Raw genomic sequence first — 23,243 nt, 5'->3', positions numbered from 1 at the left:
TGAGACTTTCAAGGTAATTTCTGGGCTGTGTTTAGCTTTCAAATCAAAGGTGAGATTTTTTTTGCAACACTTCAGCAGTTTCTTCAATAGCTTCTCAGACCATTAAAACTTGCAACATCTTTGGGAGGAGATACACAGATTACTATTGCTTTTGACTTAAGCTTTTCTTTATTGTACAGCTATGCAAAACAACACAGTTTGTCAATGGCTAGACAAAGAGTAGAGTCATTGCTAAAAGCATCTTGACAAGTGGCTTTCAGGCTTAGGCAATCTTCCACTGTTCATCTGCAGCCCCAGGCTCCTTGGTTTACTCTGGCTTCTGGAAGCTGCCGACACACAGTCAGTAAAAAACCTCACAACTCTTTTCAACCTGCTGATTTCATATTCTCCACAAAGCAGGATTTCTGAACTCTTTCATCACATCAGGTTTTAAAACCTCACTGCTCCTGAGCAGATTCTTTTTTTCTACATCTATCACAGGTTTTAGACCTGAAGGAACCCTTGACAATAGTTGGTGACCATTAGTCAGTCACATGCCTTAGAGCTCTGTACTTTCTCCATATTCCTAATACAGGCCAGGAGATCACTTAAACATTGGAAGGAGCCTTAGGAGGTCCTCTAGTTTAACCTTCTACTGAGAAAAGCACCAACTTCAATGTTAGATCAGGTTATTGGGACTTTGTTTCAGTCTGGTTTCAAAAACTGTTAGGGATAGAGCTTCCACAGACTTCTGGGAGGCCTCTTTCAGTGTTGATCTCTTTTGCTGTGTGGGGTGGTTGTTGTTGTTGTTGTTGCTATTTCCAGTCAGATTTCAGATTTTGTCATTCTGCAGTCAATAACTGTCTCCTCTTACTCTTTTGTTGTGCGTCTTTGATAAGAATTCAGATCTATCTTGCCCCTAAACCTCGGGTTGGATTACTGATTTCTCCCACAGACAGACAAGTGTTGCATAGAATTTGACTAATTTATCTTCACATCACTGCTGTCTGATCAAGAGTTCCTAACTGCTCTTATGAGGTGGAGCACAGATACTAGAGACAGCAATTAAAAGTCACAGAATCACAGAATAAACTGAGTTGGAAGTGAGCATCAAGATCAGCGAGTCCAACTCCTGGCTCTGTACAGGACCATCCCCAAGAGTCACACCTTGTGCCTAGGAGTGTTTTCACTTTTTGAACACTTTTTTAACTCTGTCAGGTTTGGTGCTGTGACCACTTCCCTGGGGAGCCACTTCCAGTGCCCAACCACCCTTTGGGTAAAGAACCTTTTCCTGACATCCAACTAAACCTCCCCTGAACAACTTCAGGCCATTCCCTTGGGTCCTGTCATTCGTCACCAGAGAGAAGAGATCAGTGCTTGCCCCTCCTCTTCCTCTCATGGGGGAGTTGCAGACTGCAATGAGGTCTCCCCTCAGTCTCCTCTTCTCCAAGCAAGTGACCTCAGCTGCTTCTCATACAGCTTCCCCTCCATGCAATTCACCATCTTTGTTGCCCTCCTTTGGATGCCCTCTAAAATATATTGTTGTGACCAAGACATTGGCTAATTTGGAGTGACTGCTCTAAAATTATACCAGATTTCTGTATATGTAGAAAACACCAATTCCATTCACATCAGCTGCAACACAATTTATTCCCAGGTTGCTGTCCATCCTCTCAGCTGGATGAAGCAAGGAAATGGAACATGTGCGCACACAAGACTTCACTGGGATGCACATGTACAAGGTCATTAAATGTCCAGAAGGCAACACTCATCCTGAATGTCCACAGCTTGCAAAACAGTATCTGTGTCCTTTAAGAGGTCATGCTGCAATGAAGGTTGCAAATTTTTTTCATCTGGATTATACTTTCAAATTTCCAGTGATGCACAAATCAATAGCAAAGAAGTCAATGATTCTGGAAGTTTACAGACATGAGCTGAGAGGAAACAATTGCTTTGCTAGTGACTCCACGGGTGTATTGGGTTTGAGAAGGAAGATTTTGGCAGCAGGGGGCTCCAGGTGTGACTTCTGTGAGAAACTGCTTAAAGCTTCCTCTGTGTCTGATAGAGCCCATGCCAGCCAGCTCCAAGACAGGGCCGCAGGTGGCCAAGGCTGAGTCAATCAGGAATGGTGGTGATACCTCTGGGATAATGTGTTTAAGGGGGAGGCAGAAAGGGAGGGCCTGGAAATGTGGAACAGCAGCTGGAGGAGAGGAGAGAGAACATGTGAGAGAAACACTGGCAGAGAGGATGAGGATGAGGTGTTCCAGGTGTCGAAGCTGAGGCTCCCCTGGAACCCATGGTGCAGAGCATGGAGTCCAGAGAGGAGCAGAGATCCCCCTGCACCTCTGGAGCACCCCAGGCCAGAGCAGGGGGGTGACTGAAGGAGGCTGTGGCTACATGGAAGGCCCCCTTGGAGCAGACCCCTGGCAGGACCTGTGGGCCCATGGTGAGAACAGCCCATGGGGAGCAGGTTTGCTGGCAGGACTTGTGGCCCTGCAGGGGAACAACCCTGGAGCAGCCTGTTCCTGAAGGACTGTACCCTGGGAAGGGACCCACTCTGCAGCCAATGGAAGGACTCACATTGGAGCAGTTTGCAGAGGACTGTCTCCCATGGGAGAGACGCCATGCTGAAAAAGGAGTTGAGTGTGAGCAGTTCTGTCCCTGAAGAGGAAGGAGAGGCATAGAAAACTTGTGATGAACTGACTGCACCCCCCATTCCCTGTCTCCCTGCACTGCTGGGAGGGAGGAGGGAGAGAAAACTGGGTGTGAAGTTGAGCCCAGAATGAGGGTGTGGGAAATTATTTTAAGATTTATTTCTCATTATCCTACTTGGAATTTGATTTGCAATAAGTTGAATTGATTTCCCCAAGTAAAATCTGTTTTGCCCATGATGGCAATCAGTGAGTGATTTCTCCCTGTCCTCATCTCAACCTGTGAGCCTCTTGTTATATTTTCACAGCCCTGTCCAGCTGAGGAGGAAAGTGATGGGTGAGTACCTGGTCTCCAGTCAAGGTTAACCAACAACAATGAGCATTTACCAAAAGAAGAATGTGAGACCAGGAATTAAGGGGTCCATTACAGGGCCTGGAGGAAAGCATTCTCACTCCTTCCAACAAAATCAATCCTTCTTTCTGTTTAGTAGTGGTATCTGGTTCCAATCTTGATATTTTATTTTTTTTTACCCTCTGTCCCCACACATCCTGCTCAGACAGCAGGTCACCATTTAAGCCTTTGTTTGCCCAGTCTTTTCCTCTCTCCTATCATCTCCTTGCTTTCCCGAGTCCCCTCCACTTCCTTTTCTCTCTCCATGACAACCCTGATCTCTCCAGTTTCCTTACCCCAAACCACCTTGGCTATAGTGTTACTCAGTGAGTGGCATGGGTTTTTTTTCCTCCTGGGGGTGGATGGGATGGCTGATTAAGGACATGGATGAGACAGTTCCTTGCTGTCAACTGTGGCACTGTGGTCTGCCCAGCAGAGAGCAACTGGATCAAGAATTGCAGAAAGAATCTCTTAAACAACTCTGGTCAGACTGCATCTAGTCACTCTGTGGGATGTGGAGCATTCAGGGTCTGATCACTGTAAAAGCTCTGAGGAAATGTAGCTTGCTCAAACTGATAGCACTGTGCAGCTCTGAGTCTGATAAAAGCCTAGTGTAGAAGAAATCAGGGGACATTTTAGCTGCTCAAAAAAGAATATTCCTAGTGCCTGTTTTTTTGCAAATACTTATAAACTGGTGCAGACACTAAAGGGAACATTGAAAAACATGTTAGTGCAGAAGCCATGCCTTTTCCTCCTATTTTTTCCCACCTCTATTTTAAGTTCTTATCCAAAATATGAAGGCAAGAAGGCATTTCAGCAGAAGGGTTTCCAGTTCTGGAATAAGGACAAAACAAAGTGTTTTCTCCTACCCTGTCTCAGGAACAGATCAGATATTTTTGCTGAAGGTTTTGATGCAACACAAACATAAATCAGCCTGGCAGCAAAAAATTGATAGGGGAAAAAAGAGGAAAAGTTTCATAGTAGCAAAGGAAATAGGAAAGTGGTGTATAGCAGGAAGTGCTGGCCAGCTTTAGCATTAGGAAGTACTGTTAACCCCTTCTACATTTGTAGTACGCACATCAAATGTGACATTAGAATGAATAACACACAAAGGTTCCTCTACTTAACTCATTGTTTTGGGAATTGAATTTAGATCTTGGCTCTGCAAAGTTTTGGCTAAGCCTTGATTCCTGCACAGAACTCTGACTCAATGAGGCTGTGGAGACCTGTCTGCTCAAACCACCTACAGGATGAAAACCCCATCAAAGGCAACATGTTCCAGGTGGAGGGAGGAAATTTCAGACTGCACTTCTATTGTTGAACAAATCTATCCCTCAAAAGGAACCTTGAAAGGTCAAGGGTCAAGAGGGAACTCTCTATTACATGTCATAACTCACACTCTAAAAACTAAAACTTGGGCCAAGGTAGTGATACGTGAACAGAGGGAAAGGATGCTGACAGAAAACACACAAAAAGCCAACTCAGAGGGGCCCAGGCTTTTGTCACACTGACTGACATTTTGCCTACTTGGAAGGAAATTAATTAGAGGAGAATGAAGAGCATATGTTGTCAAGTGGGTGTAAATCAAACTAAGCAAACAAAGGAGTACAGGGAGAACTCAGGCTGAGAGAGAAGAAAAGGCTGGAAGCAGCAACAGCCACAGAGATGGGCATATTTTCTCCAAATCTGTTTATATTTCCACATGTTGATGAAAAGCCAGGAGAAAGGTAGCAGCAACCAGCGTACCCAAGAAAGGAAATTTCTAGCACAATACTCACAAGCTGGTTGCAGTGTTCAGGATTACTTACCTGGTCCTGACTGGTGCTGCTTGTGCAAACATGTACCACCTTGCAGGAGTGGAACAGTGCATCATACCTCCTAAGTCCTGTGAGTACCTGTGCCTACAAAGGCAGTCTTGCTTTTGTACCAAGGAAAGGCACACAAGGCCGTGTTAAAAACCATTCTCAATTCAGCTTATTCTTCAGTTACTCCATAAAGCCCAAAGTGGTTTTTCTCATTGTTCTTTATAGCCTTCCCAGATCTTCTGGCCACAAACACATAATTTATTTAAGCCACACATAAACAACCCTGATTTACGTCAACTTTTCATTCAATGGAAAGCACATGAAAGAACTACTTTCCTTCTGTGTGTTACTTGCCTGCAAGGGCTGGAACATGTCTTTCCAAATTCCTGGTGGTAAACCCAAGCAGTTGTCAAAGCTTGTTCCATATTTGGCATTTTAAGAACTTCCCGAGTTTTTTCCATTACAGAATCATTCTGTCACCATTTGGCACCTCTCTGTACCAGATGACAAGTGAAAGAACTTTATGACCTCTGAAAAAGGCAGACCCTTAACTGAACCTGATGTCAACCTCTTGTCAGAGTGCAAGACATTTGTATGGCAGTTGCCATACAAACTTGTATGACACCAAAGTGAATAGAGTAATAATTCAGCTTGTTATTCTTTAAGAGAATAATGATTAGGGGTCACCATCTCAGTGAAAAGAAAACTCGTGCCAAGATGGTTAAAAGCTGAATCAACAAAAACAGTCACATGAAACCCATTAAAAAAAACTTTGCTGCAGTATACAGAAATAAATAAAACACCACTCCTTCTGCTTTTTAAAATCAGGGTTGATCTCAGGCAGGAACACACAGTACACTTGTCTCTCTGGCAGCATGCCCTGTGCCAGAAGTAATTGAAATCCTCCAAAATCCCCTCCTCCCATCTAAGACCTGGCAAGGAACAAGCACAGCATCAATTGCTGTATCTGAGGGCTGGCTGACAGGCCTCCCTGCCCAGTGTGATTCACAGACCTGCAGCAGCTATTCTAAGATTAGCAGCCCATTCCCTAAAGAGTGTGTCTTCCTATCTCTCTTCTGACAGGGTAAGCCCTCCTCACTGGACCACTGGTGAAAACCAGCTCAAATCAGTGTTATTCCAGGGAGTGCCCTAAAACAGCCTCAGCTCAGCTGGAGCACACCCTGACCTGGTAACCCTCAACATCTCACACCTATAGAGGCACTGGGGTGTTTAGCTGGCACTGACCACCAGCGCCCCAGGCATTCCTCTATTCTGGTCCCATAGCACTAATAAATGTCAAATATCAACAATCTATGCTCAGCTGTTGTTGAAAGAATATGTTGCTTGCCACTGTGCTTACACCTGTAGTATCTGCTGCTCTTCCTGCTGCAATGAAGAGGTAATTTGAGACCTGTTGTTAGGCAGATTTGCCTGGCTCCTTGGCATCTGTCCATAAAAACTACCATTAGGTGGATTAATGCTTGCCTCCTTCAAAAACTGGAAAAGGCAACCAAGCACATTAACTAACACCTGGTTTTCCAAGCATTGCACTAGAACACAGCCATTGCTTCACTATCCTTTACCTCTCCCTTTCTGCAGAGCAAGTCTTTGACCTAAGACACTGATTTGTGAGACCATGCAACATAAATTACATAGCATTCTAGAGCTGGCAGCACTGGCAAGGAATCCAGAAGCTGCATTTGAGACCATCTGCTAGACCAAGTATCAGATCCTCCTGATATTTGTCTTTCAGCACCTTCCCCATTCTCTAGGGTTTCACACTTGTTAAGAGAAGGGGCAACATGGCACAGCTGGAGACTTGAAATCCCCGATATACCTTGCCAGTCAACAGTTAGATTAGGGTAAATTCACCACAGGGGCTTTTCCTAGGAGGCATTTCTCTCCTAAAGGTGAGGGAATTCACACGTCCACTGCTGCAGTCTGTATGGAAATGCTGATTATTATACTATGATAAAACATGAGCAGGATGGGCTGGTCCCACTATGAAGGCTGTTGCAGACTACTGTGAATCACAGATGGCACAGTAAATTAGAGTCTGTATTCATGCTTCCTATCTTTTCCACAATGTATTCTTCCAGTGAGAAACACAATTTTTCAGGATAAATAAAATTTCTGATTCAGATTTTCAATCTGCATCGCGTGTAATGCCATGTGCAACCCATTGCTGGGATGGTATTGTCTTACCCACACACCAAGAAGCACATGCACACTTCCACCACGCCCTGAAGTAGTGACAGGTGAAGGGGGAGACACACTTGGCTGGCAGTGACACACAGGGTGGGTGCAGGAGGAGCTGTCCCCTGAGCACTGCCAGAGGTCTGGGGCAGCCTGGCATAGCTGGGCACAGACAGGGAATTGTGCTGAGGCTGTGACTGGCTTTGAGTGTGTTTGCATGGGCTGCTTTGGCCTTCCTGACCTTGAAGCAGCATTACTTACTGTGACAGCATCAGCAGAGAAAGTCAGCACGTGCTCCTGCAGACAAGGACAGGAGAGATCTTATAGAGATTTATGGGCAGCACAGATCTGAGTATCATCAGTCTCAGATAATTATTAATTACAATAACTATCATTATACAGAGTGCCTGGAATCTCCACCTTGAGATACAGAGCTGCAAACCTTGTCCTTGCTAAGTGAAATAAGCTGTGTGAACTTTGTCTGACAGCAAATGGGCACCATAGCAGCTGGATAAGCATGGCCACCCCACCAACACTCACAGGGTGAAGAAAGAGCTCTTCAGCAGCCAGCCTAAGATGTTATTTAAACTCTACCTATTAGCATAATTCTAATTATTACCAAGAACACAGTATGCATGCCAAAAATATGTTCAGAATTTAGGACTTTCTCAATCATTGTCTCGCTTTGGTCTTCATTACTTCCAGGTGTCATCCCACATTAGAGTGGAAGGAAACTCAAAAAAACCCTCTGAAATAAATATGGATGGCAAATAGAGCTCAGTGCACATGGCTTTCAAGTTCCAAAACTGCACCAAAATGCAAGGAGAATGTCTGATGATGGGTTAGGATGGGCTGTGAATTCAATGCCAGTCTAGGGAAAGAGGCAGTCTAACAGTAACACAGAGAATAATTTTAAATGCTTCTGAAATTTGGTTGGGCACTTGGGCTCTGTTGCCACATATACTATATATCATCATATCAAACACAATGCAGGATTATGACAATGGAGCCCTCTTATTGCTCAAGGTCTTTCAAATTCTGTAAGTTTGCAGTATTTCTGAAAATTATCCATTCTTCTGCTCTTGTGGGCATTTCAAAGTACTTCACTTAAAAGTTACAAACTGATTTTGAATGTTTATGTCTTCAAAGAAGGGTAATACAGTCATTATAAAATATACCATAAAAATGCTCAGTACTTCAGTCTGGCAAAACACATTCTTAAAAGGAGTTAACAAAATGAAGATAATCCTGTACTATGTATGTCTGAGAAATAAAGTTTATTTTCCTAAGCAAAAACAATAGGAGAATTTTAGAATATTTTGACACAGTATCAAGCCATGCCCTCAGAATTTTGGACATTAGTGACTATTGCTCTGAATTTCATTAAATTGTAAATTCAACAAAAAAAAATCTACCTCGTTATAAAGCTGCATTTATACAGACACATAACATTGTTATAACAAAATCCAACCAGAGTCTTGCAATATACATGTATATAGCATTGCCTAAATTATAAAATTTGGCTGAAGAGTTGCCAGCTTTACAAGCAATAAATTATTATGATCAAATGAAAACTATAAATCAAAGTAGACTTACAGTAGTAATGTGCATAAAAATCAATCTGCATATATGATATCAAAGGAACAAAATACTGGAAAGCAAAGTTTGTTTTAAAAATCTGTATTATAATTACAGCAGGTATGATTAACTTAGTAATAACTGTAACTTTGTATAAACACCAGGAATCACATTTATCCAGAAACCTCACAAGAAACACACAAAACAGAACCTCACAAGAAACACACAAAACAGAACTGGGCAAAAAAACCAATAGGTAACTGCACATCAGTTGTTTACAAGGCCTATGACAAGGAGGATGCAGAAAAAGACACTCAAGTTTTATTAGGTGGGGAAGTTGGATTGCTTACATTCTGGAAAATGAAAGAAACATTTTCTTTTATCCTTTCAAGGAAAGGATCAGCAAGAGTCTGATGTTGCCCAGAGAAATGTTTCCATTGCATCAGCTGTGACATGGAAAGTGGCTTCTTTGAATTAGGTTTCCCATGGTTTTGTTCAAGCTGGCAGTTTCTAGATACAGGAGGCTTTTCTGAGGAAGTATCTGAAAAAAAAGATGCAGCAGACTAATCAGAGAAAACTAAGACAGAAAATTTCAGTCCGAATCAGTAAGACAGCTGGTGATAACAAACAAGAGAAAATAGAACAGCACATATTATCATTCTGTACCAACAAAATCCAAACATATATCCACAGTAAGAGAGGGAAGGCTGCTTCTTGCTCAATGATTAAGGTTATCAAAATTACCACATGCTAGCATAAAGACAAATCCTTTTACACATGGATGGGAAAGGAAATATCTTATTTGCCAACTTCCTTTCCTCTGTCTTCCTAATTCTGTGACATTTGGCCTGCTCTCATTCTTTGAGTAAATCTGAATCTAGATGTATGTTGCAGCAAAATTCATGCTAGCTTCAATTTCTTCCCAGAGGAATCACTCCAGCCAGCTAAGAAAAATTTGAGTAGCTGTTTCATTGACTCAGCACACTAGATCTGTACAGTCTGTACATCCAGATTTTGCCAAGTTGTTCAATATACACAATACTGTATATCACAGTAAGGAAAAGACTATTCCTGTGAGATTAATTCACTTTTAAGAGAGGATCCTATAGCCCCAAATAGTATCAGGTCATTGCAGTGCACATCACACACTGATAGCTTTATGATTCACCTGATGTATGGGATAAATGAAGAAATAATTTTGTATGAAAAAAATTGCATCAGTACTGTTACTGGTTTAAAACTTGTCATCAAATATTTTCATAGCAGTATTATGTGCTCGTTAGGAAACACCAGTGATATGAGCAGCATGACTCAGATTATTCCTGGTATTTTTAAGTTTCTGAGAGCCCATAAAGACTCATAAACACAAAACTTTCCTTTTGACTGACATATGATGTTTGAAGTAGACTTGAAATACATTTTTTTACTGGCCAGATGAAAATTTAGAATAGATGCATTTACAGATTCTGCCTTCCTACCTCCTAAAGTACGCTATGATCAGGTAAAACAACAGGCTTATAGCTTTGTAACTGATGTGAAGGGCAGCAGAATAGCAAGCAACCCATCTGCATGATCCATGCACAGAAAATATCTTTCTCTCAAGACCCCTATAGTTTTCTAAAGATGACCCTAGTGTGAATAGACCACAGGAGATGATGGCTGTAAGACATGTATTATTTGGCTCCTCTTTAGTTTATCTTTTGAATCATACTTGCTAGAAATGGAGGAGACAAATCATTGGAAGTTCTTGACTTTTCTGTATAGCAGAATCTATCCCCAGTAACCTGGAATCTGGTTCTTGATGTAATTTGACAGTTTTCTGTTCTTGAGAAAGCAAAGAGACCAGCCAGTGGTAGCTGTATTCTGGGGCATCAAACTGAATGCCATGCCATTGTTCATCAGAACAATTTGACTAGGGAGAGAATGAGCCAGCTTGTCCTCTGCTCTTTAGGAAGACAAACCTTCCCCTCACTCTGTCATTACCACCACTTAAGTCTAATAATGGCCTTCAGGCTTTTCCTAGATTTACTGCCAAAAGGTTTTGTTCACTGGGAACAGGAACTACTCTTGAAAAAGTCCCAGAACCCAAGAGGCCAATGTTGTGATTGAATTGATGAAACCAAAGTATGTTCAAAGCATGAGATAAGAATTCAAGATGTTAGGACAATTGCAAGCTGCTAAATAAAATTGCAAGCACCAGTGTTCATCACAGTAGCAACACAAAATTTCTCTGGATTTCTGCAATCCAGGAGCCACACATGCCTCACTGCATACCACTGGGAAAATATGGCCAACATTTAACTCAGAAGGTGCCTTTCCCACACAGATCCTGTAATAGTACCTAAATGGAGGATGGTAAATATAGAAAATCACTTATGAAGAAACAGAAGGTCTAATTTTTCAATCATTAAAGATACAAAGATGATTTAATCAGCATATGGAATAAAAATAAAGGAGAAAATCAAATTCTTATGTCTACATAAGCCCTGTGCTATCACTAGCCAAGTCTTCCTCATTTTGAGTAGAATGAGATGAGAAGGAAGTACAAGTCTAACCTATTACCTGGGAACATGCAAACCTTCAAGGAAAAAAGTACTGGATTTGCATTACTTCTTTTCCTGTCCCTGTCTATTGAGAACACACACCCATTTCTTGAGCTCTTTTTATTGAGGTTTCTGTGTGCATTTAGAAGACATCAGTATTGGTACCACACTATCACTCCTGTAAATAGTGTACATGGATATTTCATGCCCCAAAAGAGAAACATACCAAGGCAATAGGCACTCGTTCCTTTAAGAGACTAGATGAGCTATAAAACAAAAATGGTTAGGATGCAAACATAACTTATGACCATTTATTTTTTAATCCCATTTCCAACTTAAACCTATATACCTGTACAGAGCAAGGTGTGAAAACAACTTTGATATGCCAGAAGAACAGGAGACAGGTCCCTACAGAAAGGATAGATGTGCGTATTTGCTACTTGCATGATAAATGAACTGGTTGTTACTGCAAGGAATTAATCTTCTTCTCTTTTCATGAAGGACTCCTATGGATTAGATAAATCAGCCAGTGTGTGGAAGATTCCATAATGAACCTCATTATTTCAATCCTCTTTTGCTGAGAATCAAAGTTTTCTCCAGAGACAGACTATATATAAAGAATGGATTCCACAGCAGTGGCCAGAGATAATGAAAAACAAACTCACTTTGATGGTCAACCTTTCCCATACAGTCACACTCAAGCAAGTCATGAGTAACACAGCTGGAATCTTCATGTAGAGTAAAGAGATTTTTAAGCTCCTCAACAGAAAAATGTGTGTGCTCAGATGTCTTGGAAAGGTCTACAACTGCCCCAGAAAGGTCTTGTTTGCTGATCTGTCTTTGATAAATCTTTTCTTCTATTGAACCTGTATTGAAAAGAAAAACAGATAAATTGGGATAATTTTTGACCAGTATTTACAAAGAAGTCAAATCCATTTCTTGATAACAATATACATAGGAAATGCTAAATCACTATTTTCAGTTTTTTAAGAAAAAGCAAAGCAAAGGCAAGTGAATCAGTGTGATCTCTCCATTTTAACTGAACTCAGAACAAATAGATATTTTTAAAGAACGAATTATTTCCAAAACTATTCCCTCTCTTTCTTTTATGGACAAAATGTCAACATCTCTCTCAGTCTGGGTAAGTTGAGCACCATCTCTGACCTGTGGTTAGCAGCCTGTAGATATGGACAGCATGTTTCTGACCATCTCTCCACACTCTAGCCATTGCCTGAGGAAAGCAAGAAGATGAAGAGCATTAACATTAACATAACTGCTGTACAAGGATCCTTCACTAAAGCTTGTAGCTTTCACTGACTGAATTACCAGTTCTGCCCACTTCTTCAAAGAGATGTTGTCTGGATAATGCATTCCCCAATGACTCTCTGTTATTGTTTCTGTAAGTTTTCTGGTATTAATTGTAAACAGTTTTGAAAATATAATTTACTTTCTGCCATTCATGCTTCTCTTCCTTTCTGTACACTAAAGTAGGAAAGTAGGTGTTTCAATTATTTCCTGAAAGAAATCCCCTCTTCATATTTGTTTTCTAAGCATTAACAACTATTTAATATTTCAGGAATACTGATCATTCTCCCCATCTCCAAAATTGGGTTTTTTCCACAATATGCCTTTTAAAGTTACTTTCACATTTCTATTGAAATTCTAAAAATGATTGCTTGCACCTCTTTTATTTCTCAAACAAACAAAATGTAAAACTGAGTCCTGCTATATGATCTTTTTTTTTAAAAATGTATACACCTACACCCTCAACACAAACACACACAACAGGCTTGCAGTCTCTGGCAACCTGTAGCAATTTTGTCTGATTTACCAGACTTTTTCAAGCAACAAGACAAGTGACCACATGAGGGTACTAATTCACCCTGAGAAGAGGAGCAAGGGCTTATTTCAGGTATTAAGGACACAGCATTACTCTACAATAAAAAGTTTCTTACTGAGTTCATAAAAAGATTTTTTTAATTGTTATTTTTAAGGGCTATTTTAACTGAAGTCTCTTATGCACACTAAATAATCCCTTGAGGCCAACAGTGCCTTTACAAGAATAGCACAGCACTGGCTTTCTTTTCTTTCTTTTGGCATCACTGCCATGTGATTTTCTCATTCTTGCAATTGTGATCAGAGTCTCTCCCTTTTTCTCAGGGACTGCAAATCAACAGCAACATTTGCTATGCAATCTAACCCCATTTTCCTTTTCTTTTTAGAAACACAGCAACTCTCCAGATAAAAAGACATCAAGAAACAAAGAGGATACGTGACTCACTCCTCCAAAGAAACAAGAATTTAATCTTTTTATATTTACTGCAAGAGGGCTTCTACTGATCCCAGTATATATAATATGACAGAGAAATATTTCTTCTTTTCTTCTCAGGAAGAGTTTTCCCTCATTGTTGTACTTGTCCAGACACAATGTGATAATTGGTAGCAGTAAGACATGTAAAGTCAGGCAATTCAAAATCAGTCAAGAATTCATTTGATGCCCATCCCAACCCACATGTACACAGTTGTTACCAGACCTGAATATCTGTAGCTGGATTCCAGTCAATATCATACAGGATCAAATGAGATGCTCCAACCAGGTTCAGTCCCACTCCACCAGCCTTTGAACTCAGCAAAAAGATGAAAGCTGGGCTGCATTTGCTATTGAAAGCATCCACAATATGTTGTCTCTGGGAGACAGGAGTATGGCCATCCAGTCTGGTATAGGAGTATCCATAATGTTTGCATACATCTTGTAATACATTTAATGTCTGAGTGTAATTGGATACCAACACGACTCTGTCAAACAGCAAAACAAAGTCATCAACCTAGACCTTGGTAAAATTAAAGTCCAATAACAAATCACTGAAGACATAGAAGAAAATAAAATTAAGGTAAAAAATTCCACATCAACTCAGGGTTAGTTTTACTTTGTACAATATAAAACATTTCCAGTTAATTAGAAGCACATACCAGATCTGGATGCTTTTTACTCACAGTCAAGCATTCAAGTGTTAAATAATTAATGTCTCCTTTTGCAACAGAATTTGGCATAATGCAGATTGCAGCATTCAGAACCAATCACAAAGATAGATTTTTTTTTAAAATCTGTTTATACAAAATAACTGTTGTTGAGACAGCATTTGCAGAGGATGTTGTAGGAGCTAATAAATAATGTATATATAAAACTCTACTTAAAAGCTACTATGAATTTCTACAGAAAACCTCAGAAAATTCCAACAAAAATCATAATGAAAGTCGAGTAGGACATCAGAGAGACTTTCCTACATTTTATGGCTGAAAAGAACAGGGATGAAGACTAGTGAAAGGTCTGATCCCTTACAGTAATGGTCCAAGCTATGTTGGTCTATTTTCTCTGAAATTTTGTCTAATTAGGTTTCAAAGGTTTGAAAATCTAGCATTTCTATCCTCCCAAATATTGAGGATGATTCTACTAAGTAGACAAATATCAACTATCTTTTGAATTTAAGCTATAAGTAAAAGAACAAGGCATTTTCTGCCAGATCTCATTTGGAGGTCTTTAGTCATCTAAACTAAATGTAATAGATTTGATTTTTTAAGAAGTAATTATTCATTTCATTATTTTTTTTAAATAATTTTGATTTAAAACAAGTTCTGAAGAACAAGACAAATAATTTCAGGGGGAAATGAAAATATTAACATTTTAGAAGTGTTTTAGAATATTTTTATTATTACACTTTACAGCTGAACTACATCCATTATCTGTTTGTAAAGACTTTGCAAGACTTATTTTTTTGTCAATCAACATAACATTCACATCTTTGTCTGCACTCAAAAATAGAATATAAACTTCAGATTAGGACTGGAATTGAGTCTGTATATTGCAAAAACTATTCAGTACCAACGAAAGCAGAGAAACCAAAGAAAAATAAACACAAGCTGCACTGAATTAATGCAACAAAACTTAAAGGCATAAAGTAATGCCTCAAATCAGCAGCCCCTAAAGTACTGCTACAAAGAGATACAGGTTTTACTGACATTCCTGGTTTCACTGACCTATAAAAACTAAGGCCAGTACTTTTAGATATTCAGCTGACACTGGTTCCAATGGATGCTAAGAACATAAACTCCAGCAACAGGCTCAACTTTCTGATTTGTGAAAAGAAAGTATCTTCAGATTCCATTACATCAGTGTCAAGAGATCTGCTCTTACTTCCCACTACTGAATTACAGTGTGTGCTACTCAAACATCACTTGAAATAAAAGTTAAAGTTAAATACTTTTGGAACAGTTGAGCTTTAAGGCATGAGTCCATAAAAAATTATCCTGGTACACCATATCATGTGAGATTCCCACAAATCAGCAATTGCACAGAAATTAATCATGTGCATCCTATTAGCCCATGATAGCCAGAAGTTTTCCTACAAGTCAGTGGCATTTACCACAGGGGAAATAAGTGGTTGCTGGGCAAGTTCGCCTTTGAAGAATGTTTGCCCTGAACTTTAGAAAAGGCAGCAAGCAGTGAGCAGTTAAGCATGATTAAAGAGGAAATAACTTATAATCTAGCAATGAAAATCTTTCAGTGCAATTTCATAGATTAACATATCTTCTCATGAAGATACAAAGAATTGGAAAGCCTCTGCAAGTACAGGGTGCAGCACAAGGGCTGTAGCAAACCATCTTACTTGCTTTGCAGTGTAAAAAATACAAGTATCACTACCTGGAAAAAATATGAAGACCATCTTTAAAAATTATGTCAACTAGAAGTTCTAAATTCACAATTTAGCAAGAAAGCCAGGACTACAATGTTTAAATTAATTTGGCACCCCTGCAAACAGCTGCAATACCTTTATTTTGAATGCTATACTCCCATGCATTTGAAAAGCAAATCAATATCCAGAAGGTCACTCCCATTACCTCCCTTGTACCTTTCTTTCACACTTGCCTTTCAGAAGAGTTGAGCTCATGGATTGCTGCCAACAACTTCACCAGCACCTGCAATTTTCCTGAATCAGTTTCACAGAAAGTGTCTGAAGTATAATCTTGTGGGAAGACATCTATTACACCTTCATAGAGACTGGACTCATCATATTCCTCAGACATAGGATCACAGCTTTTTTCCTGTTGAAAAGAAAAGGATTAAAATTCCATATCCCCTCTAACATAATTTTTTTTAAAGATTGCTATATTTTTATCACAAAGACAAAAGGAGGCATAAAAAGCTGCCACAAAGCAATGTATTATGTGAGCATGACAACCTTCCAACATGGGATTGAAAGCAAAGTTTTAAAATACTTATAGTTTATATTAGTTTACATTCTCTAATCTAAGACATTGTTTGAAGCTAAGGAGAAAGTTGAAATTCTTAGAACTGAAAAATATGTACAACTTCTCTACTTAAACAACCATACAAATGTATTTCCACAGTAAAGATATATCTAAACCTTGGGAATGAGGAGGAAATCAATACATTGTGTATTCTTTCTAAATCCCACAATTATTATGAAACTTCCTAATCATTCACTCTGTTTAGGAAAATACTGTAATTAAGATTCAGTTATACTACTAGAAATGAAGAAAAGCTGGCAAGCAAAACCAATAAAATAGTAGAAACACAGGTAATATTTTGCTTACTTAGAAAATCAATGTTTCACAGGGAGGAAAAAGACAGACCACTCAAATGCCAAAACCACAATGGCAATAAATTATTTGCACATACAGTCCTCTCCATCCCTATATTTAATAAAGGCTTGTGGTTTTGCATATGAAAGGTTTCTAATGCTTATACTATGAAGTAAAGGTAATGAACTTTACTTGGCAGCATTGAAAGCTAGAGGGATACTGCACTGTGCATATTCCACCAAAGTCATAAAGTACGTCTTTAAAGAAAGATTTACATTTCCACCCACCTTACTTGGACTTCAGCTAGTGGCCATTGAAGTTACTATTACCAAATTCTAATTATCATACTATTTGCCTAGGGGAATAAAAACATTTTTTTATGTACAACCCTAGGAGAAATGGTAATGGAGACATCTAGTACCACTGACATCTTGAGCCTGCAGCTCCCAGGGTCATTAAGCTTGAAAAAGTGAAAATATCATGTGGACAGGGAGCTTTCAGAGAAACCAGCAGACATACTAGTATTACTAGTACATACTAGTAATCTAGACTAGTAATCCCTAGTTAATAGTGCTCTTTGTAAAATTCACATTTATATGTATTTTTATAAATATTCAGAGACAAGGTTAAGATGGAAAATACATTAAGAAAGAGAAAACAGCATAAGGCAATAGGAAACTGGTGAGACACTCTTCCTGAGCACATTCAGATTTCCTAACACTTGTGCTTTTGAAAGCAGACTTCCTAGAGCAAGCTGTATGTGAGAGTATGGAAATGACCTTAAGCAACATGCACATTGATAACACAGTTTTAGTGACATGTGTCTGCTGAAATGACTAATTGCAAGCACACACCCCCGTGCAAATAGATACCTTTATAGCTTTAAACAGAAGACATGGATGATTGCAAAGTTTTTTCAGCGCTCCTATACATATTAGGTGGGGACTATTTTCCAGCCTGCCTTGCAGACAGGATGTAATGACACGAGAACTAAGCAGTTTTCGGTACAATTCAAGTTGCAGCGCCGTTGGTCGGCAGAAGATTATGCTCTCCTTTTTGGGGGGCAGAAATTTGTTTATAACCTCCTGTGTTCTTCTTAGAATAAAGAGTCCAGTGAGGCGTGTGAGTTCTGCTGCTCTTTTTTCTCCTAATTCCTTTTCCTCCTAAAAGAATAAAGCACAAAATTAATTATAATCTTGTATTTCATCAGAATAATGTTCTGTATGATTTTAATTAGGTATTTAAATAACCTTTTAAAAGTATGATACCACTTTCTGATATGGGACTGTAATGACCAATTCTTCTCCAATTACAACCACTGCATTAATTCTATGTCTGGTTTCTAAAGTCTTAAACAAAGGAAAATAATGTCCCAGATGACATCCAAGGCTTGAATTATATTCTAGAATTCTATTCTTGAGATGCAGTGAAAGCATGCAGACCTTGCAGTGCTGTGAAGAAGCTAAGAATGGATAAAGTATTGTCACATGCCAATGCACATGGTTTATTGGGGAATGCAGGTGTTGGAAGCACAGCTGTTGCCTGGTAATTAATAGGCAGCTGAAATGAGGTGATTTTAACATGTGTGTCCTCCTTCTGCTCTCTTTCAAAACAAGTGACTTCATGTCAATAGGAAGGTGAAAAGTTTCAGCTACTATTAGTAGTCCTGAGCTTCACTTTGCTCCATAGAATACAAATTTCATTTTACTATGAATTTTCTTCTAGAACTGATTTTTTAACCAAATACCTCTGTTGCTGAAGGTTCTCTAGATCTGACAATTGGTTCCTCATATATCTTTCTATACGTGGATAAAGAACCAAGTATTCCTGGATTCACAAACTCTATTAATGCATAAAATTCCTGCAAGTCATTTTGGATTGGAGTACCTTGAAAGAGAAAAAAAAATTCTGCAATTGGTTATTTTTTCTTTAAACTGATGGAAGTACATTGAATGCATTACATTAATATTGACAATGTATCTTGAAAACAGATGTTTTATTTTAATGTGAAATACTCAGAGTCCTGAACTGATCTAAAACTTTACCATGAATGACAAGATACTGTACTCCTAACTAAACAGACTGCAGATATAATTGTTCTGACAAAGGAATTTAAAAAGTCAAATTCTAAATCAATTTTATTAAATAACTACAAAGGAAAGCATTGAGTGCAGAGTCCCAGTTCCCTTACAGAAGATCTAAGGATCCTTGCTTGCCCCTGAAGACTGACTTATTTTGCCTTTATGTAAAAACAATTGGAAATAACCTGTTTTTACAACACCTGAGATTTCTTCATTTAATATCCATTGCCAAAATTCCAACTGATCTCATGGTTTTCTTTTACCCCAACCTAGCACTATCAACATAAAAAAATACTAAAAGATTACTAAAATATACTAACCAGTAAGGATAATTCTCCTCTCACAAGACAGACTAGTAAGGGCTGTAGTTGTCTTAATAGTGCTGTTTTTCAGCCGATGTCCTTCATCACAGATTAGGAGGTTAAATTCTACAGCCTGAATTTGATCCGAAGATCGCAACAGCATCTCGTAACTGATTATCATAACAGAATAAAGTGGAGAACTGATGAATTCTTCTACTTTGTGGTCCTGCAGGCATCAAGGAAAATAAATCATACAACTATTTCATTGGAGATCACCTCCTTAAAAATCATCACATTCCTTAAAAATCCAGTAACTACAGAAATTTGTTCTCACATGACACAAGGTATTTACTATCTCCTTCATGACTTCGGATTATTGATTCTTTCCTAATTTGCGAAAGAGATCTGATACAGCAATTTAGAATTTTACCACCTCATTAAAAGAAAATTTATTATTCTTTTAAGCCTTTAAATCCTCTGAGATACATTACCATGAAGGTGAAAACTACAGAGTTCTTGTAATAGCTTTCCACTGCTGGCATTTGGGTAAGCTTCAAATGAATAATTAAAGCCAAGATAATGAAGGGCCACAGGTAGCTTCTTGTACATTCACTTTGGATCTCAGCCTGGTAATGTCCAGTAGGAAGTTACCACAGTCTACCAGAATTCCTTTTGTAGATTTTAATTTAATTTTATATTATTGAATATTATATCCTATTGGTATTATTTAACCTACTGAATTGGTTCTAGGTCTCAGGATGTAGAAGAGCAAAGTTCAGCTTCACTGGAACTCAGGTGGGAGGGATTCTGCAGGGAGCTTTCATGGAGGTCAAAGAAACTCCCAAGTGCCGGGATTTTTTCAAGGATGCTCTTCTGGAAGCATGAAAATAGTTCATCCCCTTTAAAGATAAGGGAAACAGGTGGAGCAAGAGACCCCTTGGCTTAACTGCAAACTTCTGAGTCAAAATCAAAAGCAAAGTGCACCAGCGATGGAAATGTGGATAAACACCTGTTGAGATCTACAAAGGCATTGCCAGGGCCTGCAGAGATGCAGACAGAAAAGCAAAAGCTCAGCTAGAAATTCATTTAGCCAGAGATGTTGAGAACTGCAAGAAATAGTTCTCCAGGTATGTAAAAAAGAAGCAGAAACAGAAGGAAAATATTCACCCACCAATAAACAGGAGAGGTGAATTAGTCAAATGCACCTTCTTTACCTCTGTCTTCACCAGCACTGCTGGGTCCCCAGCCCTGGGAACAAAAATCCAGGGTAATTACAGACCCACCAGGGTCAGTGAAAGAAGGTGGGGGTGAGCTCTTACAGGAGCTTGACCCCTATGGATTAATGGGCCCTGGCATTGCCCAGGGGTACTAAGAGAGGTGACTGACATCATTGCAAGGCCAATGCATAACTTCTGGAGAAGTCAAAGGAGAGCAGGGGATGTGCCAGAGGACTGGAAGGATAATACCCCCATCTACAAGTAGGGTTTAAAGGAGGAACTTCTAAGTTATGGAATGAATCTTCATGGGAGCTATCATATGTCAAAGGAAGCAAGGGGTTGGGAAAAGCCAACACAAACTCACCAAGGACAAACTGAGCTTGACAAACCTGCTCCCCCTCTGTGACAAAGTAAGCTGCTTGGTTGGTGTGGGCTGGGTGGACATTGCCTCCTGGATTTCTCCAAGGCTTTCAGAGTGGTTTCCCACAGCCTCCCTCTGCAAAAGCAGATGGGCTGTGGTGTGGATGAGTGCTCCATGTGGTGGTGGGAACTGGCTGAGAGGCAGCAGCCAGAGGGTGCTGGCCAATGGCTCCTCCTCAAATGGGCAGCGTGGCACGAGTGGGGTCCCCTGGGATTGGTGTCAGGCCCAACTCTGTTTAATATCCTCAGAAAGTGATTGGGAAGATGGGATCAAGTGCACCACGATGAAGTTTCCCAGCAACACCAAACTGATTGGGAAAGTGGATGCTTTGGGAGAGAGAGCCACCCTGCAGGAAGATTTGGTTAGGCTGGAGAGTGGCCAACAAGAATCTGATGAAGTCCAGCAAGGGCAACTCTCAGGTCTTACACCTGGGAAAACATAACCCAGGTGTGCAGCACCATAGGGCTGGCATCCACCCAGCTGGGGAACATCTCTGTGGAAAGGGATCTGGGGATCCAGGGGGACAATCAGATCAGCATGAGCAAACAGTGCTGTGCTGGCACAGAAAGGCAACGGGGTGCTGGGCTGCATCCACAAGGGCATCACCAGCAGAGATCCAGAAGTCATTGTCCCACTCTGCTCAGAGCTCACCAGGCCACGCTGGAATACTGTGCTCAGTTTTGGTCCCTGCTGTGCAGAAAAGATGTGGACAGGCTGGAGAGGGTCCAGAGAAGAGCCACAAACTGGGAAGCCTGTGACAGGGGAAAAGGCTGAGAGAACTGGATTTGTTCAGCCTTGAGAAAAGAGGACTTAGGGGAGACCTTATCACAATGTTCCACTATTTAAAGTGAAGATGGAGACTCCCTTTTTACAAGAGGTCACATGGAAAAGACACGTGGGAGGGATAATGGGTACAAGGTTACTCCTGAGGAAGTTCCAGTTGCACATGAGGAGAATGTTTCACAATGAGAATCATCAGCCATTGGAATAATCTCCCCAGGGGAGTGGTGGAGATTTGACTGGACAGGATGCTGGGCCATCTTGTCCAGACAGTGCTTTTGCCAAGAAAGGTTGGACTGAATGATCCTTGAGGTCCCTTTCAACTGGATATTTCATGATTATTCTGTGATTAACTTTGTTACTAGCCCTTAACATTGATGGGTTGGCCAACAGGTAAGGTCACCCTGGGATTCAGAAAATAAAGAGTCCATAAACAGCCCCAGAAAACATGTCTGTCTACTGATAGATTTCTAATCTCTGTATTACTGGTCAGAAAAGGACTGCAACCATCTCCTCTCTTATATACCCCTCAAGCCCTTTCCCTTCAAAAGACACCAAGAATTTTCCTGTCTATTGAAGGAAATGCACACACTAAATAGTCACTGTAATGGGACAGAGAGCTTCCCCCAAAAAAGAAACAGCTGTATTCCTAAGCAGACTTGTAAATGTACTAGGATTGTCTACCTGTCTTGCAATTATGCATAAAACTGGAAAAATCTCCTGTGGCCATGTCCCTTACCTTTCCACTTGGCTCCAGATGCTAATTTCCTGAATGCTTCTTCCTATGTCCTAACGGTGTTCACTAACTAAGCAGGCCATGGGTGCAGCTGACAAGCTGCAACCTCTTTAATTGTGAAGACAAATCAGTCTACAGCCTTAGAAGGTATTTTTATTTCCAAACAAGATCAGTTACCAAACACAGACAACTAAGTCTGGAGCCAGATGGTGTAATACATTGTAAAAGCAGCACAACTTAATTATCACAACCTTTAGAGCCTCCTAGCAGGTGATTCAGATGAATCCATGGAATGAATCCAGCACATTAATCTCACAAAGTACTGTGCAGCAGATCAGCCCCCCACATGCTGCTCACAATGAAGCCCAGCACACTGGAGGAAGCAAGGAGTAGTAAGGACCAAGTAACAAGGACATGCACTCATTTTTCCAGGTGTTTGGGACTGGACTTGAGCTTTCCTGTTGTTTCCAGGCCTGTAGCTAACTGCCTGTTTTCTTGTTGTATTTTTACTGCCATTTTCAAAACAGAAGCAGAAAATTTCCCAACACAGGAACAGAGACACAGAAGAGCCTTGTAGGGAAGACCCAATGTTGTCCCAGCCCAGTATACAGGCTCCACAATGCAGCCTTGAAGACAGAGGCAATGCCTCTCTGAACTCCTCTTGGCATGGTCAAGCATTAGAAGATGCCCAGGGTTCAGAAACCATTTTCTTTTTGTACACTTTCAGGCTGTGAGCTGAGATGGGGAAAGTGGCCTGAGGCACTGGGGAACAGCCACTAACATCCCTCCTCTGGAAAAATATCAAGTGTGCAGGAGAGTTTGAACTCCCTAAAAAAAAAAAAAAAAAACAAAAAAACCAAACAAACAAAAAAAAAAACCAAAAAAAAACAAAACCAAAAAAAACAAAAAAAGCAGGAGAGTCCCTTACAAACCTCCTGCAGTCAAATATAATGTATTTCCTA

The 23,243-nt window shown here is 40.1% G+C and overlaps 1 protein-coding gene across 4 annotated transcripts in view; it reads right to left on the bottom strand.

Moving 5' to 3' along the window:
• Positions 1-8,280: 8,280 nt before the first annotated feature.
• The window catches only part of RAD54B (RAD54 homolog B), a 63,725-nt gene continuing 48,762 nt past the window's right edge, over positions 8,281-23,243 (bottom strand). For all 4 annotated transcript variants that reach the window (XM_071421580.1, XM_071421583.1, XM_071421582.1 and 1 more), the window contains 8 exons: positions 19,146-19,353; positions 18,492-18,631; positions 17,617-17,907; positions 16,068-16,243; positions 13,678-13,939; positions 12,308-12,374; positions 11,809-12,009; positions 8,281-9,141 (listed from right to left, as the gene is read on the bottom strand). In XM_071421580.1, the coding sequence (XP_071277681.1) occupies positions 8,915-9,141; positions 11,809-12,009; positions 12,308-12,374; positions 13,678-13,939; positions 16,068-16,243; positions 17,617-17,907; positions 18,492-18,631; positions 19,146-19,353 (1,572 nt within the window). In that variant the 3' untranslated portion in view covers positions 8,281-8,914. The remainder of the gene's footprint in view (positions 9,142-11,808; positions 12,010-12,307; positions 12,375-13,677; positions 13,940-16,067; positions 16,244-17,616; positions 17,908-18,491; positions 18,632-19,145; positions 19,354-23,243) is intronic.

Source organism: Agelaius tricolor, unplaced genomic scaffold (assembly GCF_023055355.1).
Source record: "Agelaius tricolor isolate 1412-34295 unplaced genomic scaffold, bAgeTri1.0.p SCAF_2, whole genome shotgun sequence".
NCBI classification, from domain to species: domain Eukaryota; kingdom Metazoa; phylum Chordata; class Aves; order Passeriformes; family Icteridae; genus Agelaius; species Agelaius tricolor.
This window is presented reverse-complemented; position numbering and strand designations above follow the sequence as displayed.